General features: G+C 39.3%; 1 protein-coding gene across 1 annotated transcript; it reads right to left on the reverse strand.

Moving 5' to 3' along the window:
• Positions 1 to 3,644: 3,644 nt before the first annotated feature.
• LOC121379384 lies at positions 3,645 to 13,684 on the reverse strand. The gene is made up of 2 exons (XM_041507975.1): positions 13,558 to 13,684; positions 3,645 to 6,248 (listed from the first exon to the last, which is right to left on the reverse strand). The coding sequence occupies exon 2, from the start codon at positions 5,729 to 5,731 to the stop codon at positions 4,193 to 4,195; it is 1,539 nt and encodes a 512-aa protein (XP_041363909.1). The 5' UTR covers positions 5,732 to 6,248; positions 13,558 to 13,684; the 3' UTR covers positions 3,645 to 4,192.
• Between the last annotated feature and the right edge of the window lie 293 nt (positions 13,685 to 13,977).

Genomic DNA, 13,977 nt, shown 5'->3' on the forward strand with positions numbered 1-13,977 from the left:
TAAGTTGATACCCAATAAAGTAAACTATTTAAAACCCTATTAAAACAAATATATAGGGAGATAAATGATCGACGTGCCTACAACCTCTTTCTAATTTAAATGGTGCAGAGAGAAATGCATTTTGTATCACACTTGATCGGGAATTATTATACAAGACACGAGGATGTATTCTGTATGCGTTAATATTAAGAACATTTCCAGAATTTGGTATTTACAGAACAGCAAAGTGGTGAATTGAATATTCAAGACATGTGGCCACTCCAGCTCTTAAACAAATCGACCAAAACTGAATGACTACATTCCATAGCTATATCCAATGGTAAGCTACCACGTCTGCATTAATTAAGAACCACACAGATATTGAGAGGAAACCCGCTGTCGCCACTTGATGGGCTACTCTTTCTGATTAGCAGCAACGAATCTTTTATATGCACCATCACACAGACTGGATAGTACATACCACCGCCTCAAGAAGAATAAGAAGCACGCCATATAACGGTAAATAAAATGTGTTGAGAGCGTCGTTAAACAAAACAGTCCTTTTCTCAAGAAGAAGATGATGAAGAAGAAAAATACGAATACATGTATTTAGTTTAAAATAAAGTTCACCTACATATTCATATTGCGTAACCTTTCCTTCTCTTATTTTCTGTTGAATGTAAATGAATGAAACCCAGAAGTGGCAATGTGAATTGTAGGTTATTATTTCTAACTCGAACATGTAACAATAAGTTATGATCACGAAACAAAACTCTTCCTTATAATAATAATAATGCCACTCGCATCTTCCTGTAAAGTTTGTGTTTACCAGAGATCTCCAGTGTGTGTGAACAGCACCTGTTCACTAAGCACGTATCTATGTAGTAGTATATACATGGGTGCAGAAAGAGCTCGCCCGCTCGCCAAATGCGAGTAAACATTCTGACGAGTTAAGAAATGCAACTACCAATCCGACGGGTGATCCATTTTTTATTCTGAATGACTGTATTATAATTATATGTACTATATGATATATATATATATATATATATATATATATATATATATATATATATATATATATATATATATATATATATATGTATTTGTGTGTATGTGTATGTGTATGTGTCTCTGTGTGTGTGTGTATGTGTATGTGTGTGTGTGTGTGTGTGTGTGTGTGTGTTTGCATTGAATCCGCGATTTTGCATCAGCCATACCAAAATTCCAAACCGTTCAAGCAAAAGGTTCAGAATGTATTCCCAATAGACGACATTCCGTAAACAGGTTATAGCGAAAACGGAACCATGTCAAAACGGTCCCAAACGAAAATGGGACCAAATTGGATAAAACGGAACCTAGCGTTGGATGAAACGGCACCATAATCTATGGCTATATGGCTAAAACGGACCACACACACACATAACAAAAGTAAAGTTTGTTTTATTTAACGACGCCACTAGAGCACATTGATTTTTAATCTTATCATCAGCTATTGGACGTCAAACATATGGTCATTCTGACACTGTTTTTAGAGGAAATCCGCTGTCGCCACATAGGCTACTCTTTTTTACGACAGGCAGCAAGGGATCTTTTATTTGCGCTTCCCACAGGCAGGATAGCACAAACCATGGCCTTTGTTGAACCAGTTATGGATCACTGGTCGGTGCAAGTGGTTTACACCTACCCACTGAGCCTTGCGGAGCACTCACTCAGGGTTTGGAGTCGGTATCTGGATTAAAAATCCCATGCCTCGACTGGGATCCGAACCCAGTACCTACCAGCCTGTAGACCGATGGCCTGCCACGACGCCACCGAGGCCGGTACACACATAACAAAAACAATGGTTAAAAAGGTATCATTACAAGTTGTGAACAATGATATATTCAACAAAACAACAGCTATATTAATCATTTATTACTTTGTTTTATTTTTTGTTATTATTATTTTTGTATGTCTAAAGTCGGTAAAATGCAATCAATTTCACAAATACATTGAAATGCCCTTACAGATTTACAAAAAAAAGAAGAGAGAAAACAAAGTATCCTTTTTGTTATATTCAAATTGGTTCTGTTTCGCCAACAAAAATGGTTCCGTTTTGATAGTGGTTCCGATTTAGCCCAATTCCCATGAAACAGGGTCGGTCATATATATATATATATATATAATTATGACCTATTACCAGTTGTGGTGCTCTGGTTGGAACGACAATAAACACAATCAGTTGAATGGGAGCGCCGGGGTGGTGTGATCCTGCCATGCAAGTACCTCAAGCGAACACTCAACCGACTGGGCTAAATCCCGCCTTTAAACGTAACTAAATTAGAGAGAAAAACGTCTGTCATGTCTGTTGTTGTTAAGGCAGTATTTCCTATTGATATGCATCAGGTGAAAATGTTTATTTAAACAAAAAGAATCTTAATAACATCAAGGTCGAAACCGGGTAAAGGTCGGGGGAGACAAATGTTTTTATCAATGTTTTACCTCTATATATCTATAAATGAAGACTATATCCCTTCCACTAGAGCTTGTCCTCTTCCCCCTCCCCCTCCCCCCCCCCCCCCCCCACTCCATATATATTACCCTCACAAGAGAATCGAGAGAGAGAGAGAGAGAGAGAGAGAGAGAGAGAGAGAGAGAGAGAGAGAGAGAGAGAAAACAGTGCATAGTATGATTTATTCCTGCTTTTAAAATAAGAAACCCTATATCAGGTTTCTTCTCTTTCTTCCTCGGACAAATGTTCTTATAACCAAAACAGCCGTAGTATAAAATATATGAAAGGGGGTTTGGACTGTGGCGAGCAGTCTTTGTAGCGCAGTCGTGTCATGATCACCAAGAAATATATTGAAAACGGATGAAAATTGTTCTTACTTGGAGAGTGGTTTCGACCCCTGATCCCCCACCCTGCATCCGCACCTGAAAATGTGTTAATGAGGTGTTAAACAAACATTAATTTTCTTGGTATTTTATATGTTTGTATCACAAAACAATTATAATAAACATGTCCACAATACGGGAAATATTTCAAGCCCATAGGAACCGGAGGATGAGTGCGTGAGACAAACATATACGTGGCTTTATATACGAGCCCGATACATGAACACGTTTAGAACAGTCTTAAAACGTGACATGCTGAACAAAGTCGGCGATATTATTCAAATATCGAAATGTACTCTTTGACAATTAATACTTGTGTAAACAATAAACTCAAAGTATTAAAATAATGTTTTCTTAAAGCTAATAAGTATTATATTTACAAACAATGTACTCTGGATTGGTGAAAATCATTGACTTACCTCCGCAATCAGCAGACAGGTAACACAACAAAATGGCAGACACGAGACGGGTGACTCTCTTGTTGGATATATCGATTATAATGATCTAGTCTATCTCTATATCGATCACCAGACCGTGACCAGGTAGTTTGGGCTGTACAAAACATCAATGAACAGGCGAATCGAGTGGTGCGCGTTTTTCGTTAAGTCTCTGGGTGGACAATTCAGGTGCGGATCTACGGGTTTGTTAAAGGGGGCGATGTGTGAGGGCGGTCCGAGAGGGGGTTGGGGTGGAGGGGTGAACCGGGGGTGGGGCCAGAATTTGAGAGGAGCAAAAACGATGACACATTTAAACATTGGCCAGGACATGGTAAGAGGTGTTTGAACATGATTTTATTATTATTTTTTAAATTATTATTATTATCATCATTATTATTAATTAGTTAATTAATTATTTTATTTTGTTATTATTATGTTTGGGTTTTTTTTATGTTGGCGAAAAACAAGGAAGAGCCAACTTGTTGAGACAGCATGACGACATGCGAACATTACCGGAGTCCTGCCTTGGTCGTGGGAAATCACATCGATGTCCATGCCATAGTCAAACAAGGCCTATACGATTGTAACTCTGCCATTTTTGCAGACCAGATGCAGACAGTTGTGGTTAAAGTCCTCGTAAAGATCCTTTCTTGGTTTAGCATATACATCTGGGTTTTTGCTGAGCAGGTAACTTACAAGACGTTCATACCCGAAACGACACGCAAACATGATAGGCGTTCTTCCATGTTCCCCTCTGCAGTCTACGTCCATCCCGCTGTTTAGGAAGAAGCGCACGATATCCTCGTGGTTGTCTCTGCATGCCAGGTGGAGACCATAATCATTTTCTTTGTTCACTCGTAGTATGTCTGCCCCGTTCTCTACCAACAGCTCTACAACCTTTAAGTGCCTCTGTTGCTGGCGAACATAAGTGGCGTCGTCTCCGTCTCCAGACAGACTGCATCTACGTTGCATCCTTTCTGTATGAGGCATCTGACGACATCGACATGGCCACATGCACTGGCGATGTGGATCATGCGACGTCCTGGATATCCATGGTAATTGACATTCTCCATAGGGAACAATACCTTATTCACGTCACTTGGAGACAGGCTACTGAGTACTTCGTCTGCATCATGAACTATCGCAAAATCACCGACTGGGACTTCCAGAGATGTTTCTGCGTCAGGGATTCGTTCCAGCAACAAATTCAACATCTGTGTATCACCGTTAAGACAGCAGGCTAGACAGCCCTGTAGAAGTTCAGTTTCACCGAACCATGCTGACTGCAGTAGTTTTACACACAACCCATGTTGCCTTAGGGCCGCCCAGAATAAGAAGTAATAGCCTGTACCTTTGTCATAACAGTGAACTATTTCATCACAAATGTCGAACAATTTGTACTGAAAAGCATGAGACATGTCGTTGTTCAGCAAACATGGGTGGGACATTGGAGAAGCAAGATGACCCTGTTTTATCTCCCGAATAAGTCTGTCGATCAAAGTGGACCTAGAATCGTCCTCGAGAACAATGTTATACATGTGTGTGTACAACGGGGCAGTACGCTGATCTATCGCCAGCCTGTCGCTGATAAACCTCAACGAACAGTGATCAATAGCAAATTTCGGGTCAGGTTCACTCATGACGTAAGCAACGGCGTCATAAACATTGTGGTTGAATAGCACGTGTTTGTTTGTTATAGAAACTAGAGTTCTGTCTAATACTAAGAATGCCTTTAACACTTCTGTTTTCGGGGAATCTTTAAATGACTCTAAACCTACAATCGATGCAGCCTCCTCCAGGACTGCATCTAAATCTTCATGTGCGAATTTAATGCGGTCTTTGTCAATCATGTTATTGAACCAATCGGTGTCTGTATGCAGAACATGTGCATATGTATTCACAGAAAGTCCTAAAATAGTGCTTTGTAAATTACAGTCACATGTGGGATCGTAGGTGTGTTGTTCAACCCCATTGTCTAATCTAATCTTTTCATACAGGCTAACATCCACTAAAGGTTTAGGCACGGGACATCTGGGCACACGAGATATCAGTTCAGGAGCCGTTTCCTCGCCATCAGTAGAATTAGACTCCAACATGTCATGTCCAGTTATAAATTCTTCCTTCTGGCTCTCGTCCACACGTAGAGCAATGTGACCATCCTTCAGGATGACGAATATCAGAGCCACTTTTTTCATATCAGTTTCGTAGTTATCGATAGAAAACAGTCTTCGGATGTCTGCAACAAGAGCATGAATATCTTTCTTTAGCCTCATGGCTGCAACGTATAGTTCTCGAAAACGTTCATTCTCATGATAATGTTTAGCAAATCGACGACATACGTATGGATACCACGGGGCACGACGGAATTCCTGTAATATGTAAAGTGGCAGGAGGTCTGGATACATTATTCCAGCATGAGTCAAATGCTTAAACAGCATTTCCTTTCCTTCGTTTTCGGTAAGATGAATTTCAGACAAATTTACAATCGATGGTATCTTGAAAAACGTATTGTCAAACTCGCTCAACTGTTTACCATGGGCATTGAATTCGTAAATGTCAACACTAATTTGAAATCCGAGGTAAAAGCACCTGCGTTGAATACACGACTCTCTAGTTTGCGAAGAATCTCGAAATATCTCTGCAGACACTCTGCTGTCACATTGTCGCACTGCAGAATATTGTCTAGCACAAGGCAAGTCGGTTTGCTCCACTCCTCTGGTTGTAAGAGGCCACAGCTGTCTGCGTTTTCTTCTGCTAGCACCTCGTATCCAACTTGGTAGTACTGGTCGGCCAGCATCAGCGCATGCGTAGTTTTACCGGATCTCTGAGCGCCACAAATTGTTACCCATCCCATATCGTCCATGTGACATTTTGCAACTCCATACCAATTGGTGAACAGAAATGTACTTTTTATATCTGCTAACTTTATCTGTAGAGACAAGCCTGGTGCATCGCCTGAAATATATAAATAAATAAATCAGTAAGTAATTCTGAACGACGAAATCGTAACTTATGACCAGGGTAGCGTTTTACGAAGAGATCTTAGAGCTAAGATCATCGTAAGTGCATAAGGTAGCTATGGCTTAAGGTGATATTAGCGCTAAGATCACTTCGTAAAATGGGGTCCAGGACCGTATCTCTGCATAATGCAGTCGAATGGGCATATGGCAAAATAGTGGTTGGTTCCAGGACCGTAGCTAGCGGGGGTGGGGAGCACTCTCGTCTCCTCCCCCCCCCCCCCCAAAAAAAAAAAAAAAAAAAACGAAGAAGAAATCAATTTACAATTTACTGGTTATTGATATTGACGTTTTGCGTATGTAACGTTCCTGAAATGGCTGCAAAATGTAATTTCAGACACCCTAGTTTCTTTCACCTGCCATGCTTGTTCGTTGCAAGAATTCATCTGCTCAATCACCTACAGAAATCCTAGCTACGGTCCTGTATTTCATGAATCTCTATCTAGTGCCTCGTCTATAGGAGATCCTTTACTGGACAATACATCCTTCTTGCACCGCCAAGAGGACTGCCACCCCAAGACTAGTTTTACTGAATCAAACGTAGCACTGGACAGGGCTCATTGGAATAAGTACAGTTGTAAGTAAATAAATATTTATAACTTTAAAAAAACAAAAAAAACCACCAACTGAATACAATTACTCTCACATATATATATACTCTTCAAAAGAAGAAACGCAAAACCACATTGTCGTAACATTTGGAGAATTGATTTAATTATTGAATGGCGAGTCCGATAATTACCAAATGTTGCAGGATTGTTCACAATTCACTCTAGTCCATTGTGAGTAAGTGATAGGACACACCACCAAGGTCAAGGTCATCTGGAGTCAATACCGGGTGTGGCCTCCGCGTGTGTTGACAACTGCCTGGCACTGCCTGGCACCGCCTGCCCATTGAAGCAACCAGAGTACGGATGACGTCCCGGGGGATGGTGGCCCACTCGGCCTGCAAGGCTGCTGCCAGCTCGGGCAGGGTATGGGGCTGTGGTTGTCGCTGTCGGAGGCGTCGGTCCAACTCGTCCCATAGATGCTCAATTGGGTTCAAATCCGGTGATATCGATGGCCAAGGAAGGACATTAATGTTGTTGTTCTGTAGGAAAGCCGTTGTGAGACGTACTGTGTGAGGCCTGGCGTTGTCATGTTGGAACACTGCGTTGGCGTTGGCCATAACTGGAACGATGTGTGGCCGGAGGATCTGGTCAATGTAGCCCTGTGCATTCAGGTTGCCCTGCACGTGGACCAGGTCAGTTCTGCCAGTGTGTGAGATGGCTGCCCACACCATGACACTACCCCCGCCGAATCTGTCCACTTCCTGCACGCAGTTTGCCGCATAACGTTCACCACGACGCCTATACACGCGACATCTTCCATCATGACGTCGGAGCAGAAATCGGGACTCGTCACTGAACCACACCTGTCTCCATCGCAGTTGAGGCCATTGTCGATGAATCTGGCACCACTGCAGTCGGAGTCGACGGTGTTGTGGTGTTAAGATGACACCTCGAACTGGACGTCTGGCACGAATTCCTACCTCACGTAGGCGGTTCCGTACGGTCTTGTCGGATATCCTGCGCAAACCTGGTATTGCTGCGGCTGTGGAGGTGGCAGTAGTCAATCGTTCCCGAAGGTGGCGTACCCGGATGTAGCGGTCCTGCCCGGGGGTAGTGACCCGTGGTCGACCGGATCTAGGGAGGTCACGTGTTGATCCATGTTGCTGGTAACGGTCCCACAGTCTGGAGATGGTGCTTGGGGACACATGGAATGCCCTGGCAACGGCCGTTCTGGATTCGCCTGCGTCTAGTCGGCCGATGGCATTGTTTCTCTGCGGTTCACTGAGACGTGGCATGTCCTGGATTGTCAACTGTCGGCCAGATACAGAGGCCAAGCAAGCGAACACCCTGCACTTTTATACTGTCGGTGTTCATGTTGCACGTGCAGACAATGCACGTGCAGTGGTGACATGGTTTGCACGTGGCTGCGTTTTTGCGAATATTCACATTTTGGAACTTTATTGTACAGTAGCTGCGTTTTATCGAATGTAACCGTGGGAATGTGTTTGGGACATGCAATGACCTTATATTCACAAAGCATGAACCGGTAGGAAACATAAAATCGGAGTTATAACCCATTTGTACCCTTTTGCGTTTCTTTTTTTGAAGAGTATATATACCTATTGCCGTCATAAAAATTTTCCATCTCTTAAATTCAAGGCCCATAACTTTGAAAAGTTGGTAAATCACCATTAAACTTCAACTTGATCTGTAAAGCTATATACAAATGATAAAGCTATATTAAAAAAAATCGTTTTGATATCTCCAGGCATTGCAAAAATCCAGAAAACTAATTTTCACATCTCCTAAGTTCAAGGGCCATAACTCCATCAAAAATGGGTTAATCGCCATGAAAGTCAAACATAATTGTGTAATTGACTGTATCAAGTCTACGTTCTTTATATATATATATATATATATATATATACTAGGTAATCAGTTATATATTTTTGGGTACCCAGCCATGGTGGCATTAAAGACAATGAAAAGGCAGCTTTTGCTGCCAAGGCAGCTTTGAGTTAGCCCAGGCCATGTCAGTTTTGTAGCCCGAGTACTCTGCCGTTCGAGAGCTATAGTCCTTCCCACAGGGTATGTCTTTTTTCATACTATGGAATTTATTACAAGTTATTTATTTCTGAGCCGATTGTTTTCTATATTGCTCACATTTTAAAATTATTTGTTTTTTGTTATTTCCAAAACATTTTTACTTTTCTTCTTACGTCAAACCAAACTGAAATTATTTACAAAAAAACATTTTTTCTAGGAGGATGGGACGGACTATAGCTCAGTTGGTCGAGTCCTCGCTTGAGGTGCTTATGTAGGATCAAATCACCCTGGTTCATCCATTCAACTGATTGGGGTTTTTCTCGTTCCAACCACTGTACCACAACTGGTCAAAGACCGTGGTATGTGCTTTCCTGTCTGTGGGAAAGTGCATATAAGACAACCCTTGTTGCATTAGGAAACATGTAGCTGGTTTCCTCTGATGTTTTGGCGTCGTTAAACAAAATAAACTTTAACAGACTAGATGGCTATTTGGACGGTTATGACCGTAACCGTCCAAATACGCCTAGCTCTCGAAAACAGCAAAGTACTCGGGTTATCCAATGTTGGTGTCCCATACAGTGTTTTTTAAACATCAGCTTCATTCTGTCAAGCCAGTTCTGGCAGAGTGGCAGTCCTTCTATAGTCGGTGCAGGAAGAATGAAGTGGTCTTGTGACGTGCTTGCATCGGCCACACACATTTAACTAATTCTTCATTCATTTTAAAGACGGACACGCCTCCTTGGTGTGAATATTGCCAGTGTACATTGACAGTAGCTATATTTCGGTGGAGTTTAATCAGTTGAAGCCGTCGAGAAAAAGATATAGTTAGTAACAGAAATGTAGTGAAACGTGTTAGATTCCACCAGGAATCAATTTTAAAGTTTTAAAGACATTTTGATTTAAATATCAGAAGTATTACAACATATTTACCTTGATATTTATACTGTATCGCCACATCTCCTTACACTGTGGGTTTACATAATTGTATCTTTAATGCAAATAATCATATCCATACACTTACATGTAAAGTTTGTTTTATTTAACGACGCCATTGGAGCACACTGATTTTGTATCTTATCATCGGCTATTGGACGTCAAACATATGGTAATTCTGACACTGTTTTTTTTAGAGGAAACCCGCTGTCGCCACATAGGCTACTCTTTTACGATAGGCAGCAAGGGATGTTTTTATTTCCGCTTCCCACAGGCAGGATAGCACAAACCATGGCCTTTGTTGAATCAGTTATGGATCACTGGTCGGTGCAAGTGGTTTACACCTACCCACTTGCGGAGCACTCACTCACGGTTTGGAGTCGGTATCTGGATTAAAAGTCCCATACCTCGACTGGGATCCGAACCCAGTACCTACCAGCCTGGAGACCGATGGCTTAACCACTGCGCCACCGTGGCCGGTACACACTTACATGTAAATTTGTTTAACACTCATAAGCCGATGTGTTTTTGTAATACACATGGGTTTTAGTGTATCAATACGTTTTAAATATAAATAATTTATTTTATGTAACTAAAGTTTTATTTCAGGTTGTTTGTGCTAAAGGCTAACTGGTAGCTAAATGACCAAATATGTTTTAAAGTAATTAATAATTTGTTTTCAGGTTACATAAAATGCAGGCCATCGGCCATGCTGATTTTCATAATGAACCATCAAAACTATTGGCAGCCACCAATATTCCTGACTATATTTTATTTATAGCCTACTGCAGTTGGAGGTTTTAATTTTTGTGATATCTGGAATAATCATGCAACTTTAACACATTTATATTTGATTAATTACTGAAAAAAACTATTTTTAAATGACAAAATTACCCGAACATCTATTTTCTTGCATTATTTTCTAATCCGGATGAATACAATATGTATATTAGATGTATTCCTACAATCTGTAATCCAGCATTTTATATAGCTAGTAACATTAGGTAATGCAGCTTTAACAATAAAATAAATTATCAACTTAATACAAGGCAGATAATCAAATCTGAAAAAAATTGGTTCTGAATCTAGTATAAACTCAAAATGCTTTTCATGAGAGCTAACTAAGTGATTATTAAGAAAAAAAAATGATCTGGAGATCTAAGTATATGTTTAACAACCTTATTGTTATGTACAAATAAGAACAGAAGGCACAATAGTGACAACAAATTTAATTATGTTTTTTTGATAAAGTTTTTCTTCAAATTTACTTTAAATTTTGCATAAAAACTACAAATTTGTCTAAAATATAACTTAGCACCCTATAAATATGTCAAAATGACAATAAAAATCAACTTCTTTACAAATTTGAGTTTTCAGAATTTCATACATAAGAAATTAACAATGTTAATGGAAACTAAAGACATTAACCCACTATTGGCACATGCTATTTTTAATATAAAAATAAATTGCTATTAAAATCTTTGTTCAGGTTGCCTATATATAATACCATATTTAAGAGCAGTTGTATATGGCAAGTCAAATACCATGTAAAAAGAAATTATTGAAATCTTTACAGTATGAATTATAGGCTAAAACCAACTTTTCTTCAGTGCTAACTTTGATTCAAACTCCATTCAGAGCCATGTACAGAGATTATTGTCAAGGTCAAGGTCATTGTGAACTTGCATGATCGAGTGATGGCTAATTAAATAAAATGACAAAATCATAATATTTTTTATTATGCACTGAATATGTGCTATAGGGTGTATACTACCAAATCAAATCCCATAGACGACAATAGTAACATATGTGGCTAAAACTCCTACCTGCAACGTATCAACCGACATAAACGCCACGGATATAAACACTACCACCCCTTACACTTAAAGTGAATCAGAAAAAAATGGGGGTCAAGCTGCTCGTTTCTGAGATAACGTGTAGCGTCTATGACTACCCTAGTTTCGCACAAAATTCGAGTACTTTTTTTTACAGGTACCCCATACATGTTTCAAGCACAAGGCTACTTGACACATTGGTACTAGATGAAATAAAATTGCAAATTTTTTTTACCCAGATGAAACTATTATTTTTTACAACCAACACACTCACATTTATAACCAATCACAGGACTTGTGGTGTTCACTTCTCTATCAAAAGTTCGGTGCACCTCGAACTTTGACCCAGCCGGAAGTTATTTGGTTTAGTACTACCTAAAATAGTGGTGTGATTGTTTGAATGAAAGATATTATATGTTGATAGTCTGGTTATTTGTATAGCTGGAGCAATATTGTATATTTTTACATGTATATCAGTTGGTAACTTAGCTGATATTCACATCGTTACTTTTTCCATATTCTTTATCATTGAACTATGGGTATTTTAAATAAGTAACTTTTTCTTTAATGTTAATGTATGTTGTAATAAGAGCATACAAGAATGTATAGGTTTTACATATCATGTAATAAGTTATTTATATAGCTTATTTGTTATTTAGGTATTTAGGTTGCTTTGGACTAACCGAGCAGAAACACGCCTTTGTTAAATCCACAGGGTACGTGAAAAGAGATTAGTATTATATTAATTAAGACGTTATTCTTATATTCATCTTGTATGCTTTAACTATAAGTAATGTTTAAGACAATTGGATAAAAACAATTTATAAAGATAAATATTATCTCGCTTTATATATTCTAAAGCCAGTAACGTTAATTAATAAATAGTAAATATATTTTAAGTAATTATTATGATTTTGAATAATATATAGATTTTGAGTAAGATATGTGTTATTTCCCTTTGAGATTTTATGAATTGTAATTTTATATGATGTGTATATATTTGGATTTTATTATACGTGTATATTTAGTAGACATTATATTGTGTTGTATTTATTACAGAGTGTCGTTATCGCTATCGTGTTTTCATTGAATAAAAGATGGTCCCTGCTCTCAGTTCTCGTTTTCTGTGAACCCTGGAGCAGGGGCTTAATTCACTAAACTCTCGCAACTTTGCGATATCACAGTGCAATGCTAAAATACTTGCAAAGAGGATGCTTTGTTGTCAACCAGAGCCTCAGAGAGATTTGTGAATTAGGCCCCTTACTGCTACATTTTTGTGCTGGAGTATCGTTAAACAGTCATTCATCCATCCATTCGCTTGTTACATACATTTTGAAACAGCTCGTTAGATAAGTGTATTCAACAATCAATCAATCAACCATTTGACTCGTGCTTACATCCAATGAAGGTTCAAGCACGACTGTCTTGTCACATCTCAGAGATTCCCCGGTGGATGTGATTTTCTTATGCAGTTCAGTATACCATCCCAAACCATAGAATCGGTGGATATGTTTAATAACTTGTTATCAATATATCTTGGTGGCTTTACTCAATAAAACGCCATGTACAGTTTGAAAAGAGGAACTTTTTTTGGTCGGACTTTCCTTTGGCACTGTCACTAACCCTAGTCCTAACTCTATTATAAGTATGTATAATGGTCTTTATACATTACAGTGCCAAAGGAAAGTGTTACCTTTTTTTTCGACCGAGGGTCATTTTCCTACGGAGAATACCGATTCTTTTGCCTTTGAAAAGTGACCTCCGATCGGTATTCTAGGGGGTCCAAGTACCACTGGGGTGCGACCTCAGTACGTATAAGCTTTACAATGGTTTAACAATCAAGTCAACTAGACCTGTTGTTTATTGCAAACACTTAACATACCGTCTTTCTCCGTCATCTTTAGATTTTCATTCCTGCCAGTATTACTGCGCTGTTTTCTTTATCTTGCAGAACACCTAAAAATAACATACAGAAGGAAATATAATTGCGCATAAACAAGTAGTGCACAAAAGCAAGTTACGATACTATTTAATCTCTGTCAGGAAATACGTTTATCTGTATTTCTGTTCATGATTTCAAGGCATATAATAAAGAATCAGGCACATTATAATGTGTAAGAAGAGGACAAATTGCCAATATACGTACATAATATTTAACATACATGACAGTAGTAAGGAGGCCTGTTGAGAGTCATGACCTACTTTCCGTGACCTTGACCTTGATGACGTCACGTGACCTCGTCCTACTGGCCCTGACCTACTTAGACTGGCCTTGACCTTGATGACGTCACGGACTACTGTA

This window comes from Gigantopelta aegis, chromosome 8, assembly GCF_016097555.1.
Source record: "Gigantopelta aegis isolate Gae_Host chromosome 8, Gae_host_genome, whole genome shotgun sequence".
Classification (NCBI taxonomy): domain Eukaryota; kingdom Metazoa; phylum Mollusca; class Gastropoda; order Neomphalida; family Peltospiridae; genus Gigantopelta; species Gigantopelta aegis.

Coding starts and splice junctions, on each gene's coding strand:
- LOC121379384 (XM_041507975.1), bottom strand. CDS start 5,731: ATGCTGTTTAAGCATTTGACTCATGCTGGAATAATGTATCCAGACCTC.